The sequence below is a fragment of the Bison bison genome, unplaced genomic scaffold (genome assembly GCF_000754665.1).
Source record: "Bison bison bison isolate TAMUID 2011002044 unplaced genomic scaffold, Bison_UMD1.0 scf7180017847889, whole genome shotgun sequence".
Lineage (NCBI taxonomy): Eukaryota > Metazoa > Chordata > Mammalia > Artiodactyla > Bovidae > Bison > Bison bison.
The window spans coordinates 138,412-140,377 of NW_011478462.1; the positions used below are offsets into that span (position 1 = coordinate 138,412).

The 1,966-nt window shown below is 66.4% G+C and overlaps 1 protein-coding gene across 1 annotated transcript in view; it reads right to left on the reverse strand.

Moving 5' to 3' along the window:
• The window catches only part of BOP1 (block of proliferation 1), an 18,066-nt gene that overhangs the window by 11,067 nt on the left and 5,033 nt on the right, over positions 1-1,966 (reverse strand). The window contains exon 2 of the mRNA XM_010844145.1: positions 1,426-1,506. Within this exon, the coding sequence (XP_010842447.1) occupies positions 1,426-1,506 (81 nt within the window). The remainder of the gene's footprint in view (positions 1-1,425; positions 1,507-1,966) is intronic.

A 1,966-nucleotide genomic window follows, 5' to 3' on the forward strand; every position in this document is an offset into this window, starting at 1 on the left:
GTCCCTGCGCCCCTCCTGTGCTCTCGCACCCCAGCCTCCCAAGCCCCTTCCTGAAGCCCACCCTGCAGAGACGCCGTGACGGGGTGGGGGGCACTTCTCAGGGAGGAGAGCCTCAGCCAGGCGGGCCTGGCCCCGAGAGCCAAGCCCTGCCGCCCCCTGGGCCGCGGCGGCTGCACTGGCAGAAGCCGGCTCCTGCTGTCACTCAGGCCCACATATGGGATAGTCATCGCCGGAGGAAGCGGCCCCCCCAGCCCCCGCGGCGGCTCCAGAATGGGGCAGGCCAGGAGGAGCACCTCCCCGCGGGCGGGCCGAAGCCCCTCCCCCGGCCTCTGCACTCCATTTACAATCATCATCGATTTCTCAAAATACCGAATATAAAAAAGTAGCCGACAGGATGTGGCTGCCGACAGCCAGAGCCCCTGGGAGGGGGAGACAGGCCGGGAGCTGCGCTGCACGGCCCCCCTTCACTGAGTGCGCCCGCTGCTCCGGCCAGGAAACCAATTTATTTTGTTTTGTCTCTGTTCTCTGAACGCACAGAGACTGAATCGGGCGGGCGGCCAAGGCTCCTGCAGCCGCTGCCAAAAGAGCGGAGGATGGGGGTAGAAGCCGTGCAGGGGAGGGGGCGCGTGTCTCCCAGCCGGGGACAGCCCCTGACAGGCAGCAGGAAGAGCTGCTAGGGGTGGAGACCGCAGTCTCTGCAGGCCCCCCAGCCCGAGGAGGCTCACATCCGGGGGGCTGACACCAGGGCAGTGGGCAGAGGGGCCTTAGGCCCTGCCCCCAGGCGGCAGGGACACACCAGTGAGGGGGTGGGCAGGGGAGCACCCATCACGTCCAGCAGGGAGCCCCTGAGCCTCAGACCCCCCAAGAGCCCATGGGCAGCCCTGGGCAGCGGAGTCACAGCCACCTCTGGCCAGATGGGGCACCCCAGCCTGTCAGCAGGCTTTCCCTGTGAGACGTAAACCGGGAGGACCAGATTCACCCAGGGCCATGGCAGTCGGGCCTCTGGGACACCGGGAGGAGGGGGCAGAGCACAGGGCGCCCGCCTCCTGCCCCTGGGGTCCAGTGCAGACGCCGGCTGGGCTTGCCCCTACCCCCACCCCCACCCCAACCCAGGCAACAGCACAGGCTGGCTGCCGGGGGAGGCCTGTCCACGTCCACCCAGAGTGGAAGCACAGCCCCCACAGAAGATGCGGTGCCCTCTGCCTGCCAGAGGCACCCCCACAGTCCAGGGCCAGGACATGGGCACAGGGTGGCCGCGCCGCGCCCAGCCGCCCTGCCCGTGATGACACACACTCCTGCAGTCATGTGTCCCCGACCCTGAAACTGCTCTTCCAGACAGGCCTGGGGCCACGCCAGGACGCCCACTCAGGCCTTGCGGTGGCCACACAGCCCACCCTGCAAGCGGGCAGCCTCCAATGAGCCTACCTCCTCATCGGAGCTGTCCTCCGCATACTCGTCCTCGCCTGGCATGCTTGCCACCTCCATCCGCGAGCACGGGGTCCTGGCCTGGGAAGGGAAGAGAGTGGGAGAGGTTACTTCAGGACCTGGGGCAGACTGTGGGCCAGGGCACCCTGCCCCTCCTGCCCACACTGGGGCTGAGGTCCCGCACCACAATCTCTAAGCAGCTTTGACCTGGTCCCACTGCCAGGAAAAGAGTGTGGACACCCCCAATCTAAGTGGGTCTCTTGGGGAGGAGGGTTCCACCCAGGGTGAACCTCTGTCAAGGGCCATCAAGATATCCAAGCTCAGGGGGAAGACCCCAGAGAGGGCCTGACACCAGGTGAGCCACCCCCGCACTCCTTAAGGTAAAAAACAGCTGCAAGGCTCCTGGCTCAAAGGCCCAGCTGAGCCCAGAGCCAGCCCAGGGTCAGAGGACAAAGCAGGGGTGGCCTCTTGGCAGCAACAGATAAAGGCCAGTCCATCTAGGGGAAGCCAGGCTCTCGATATCAGCCACTAGCACAAGGGC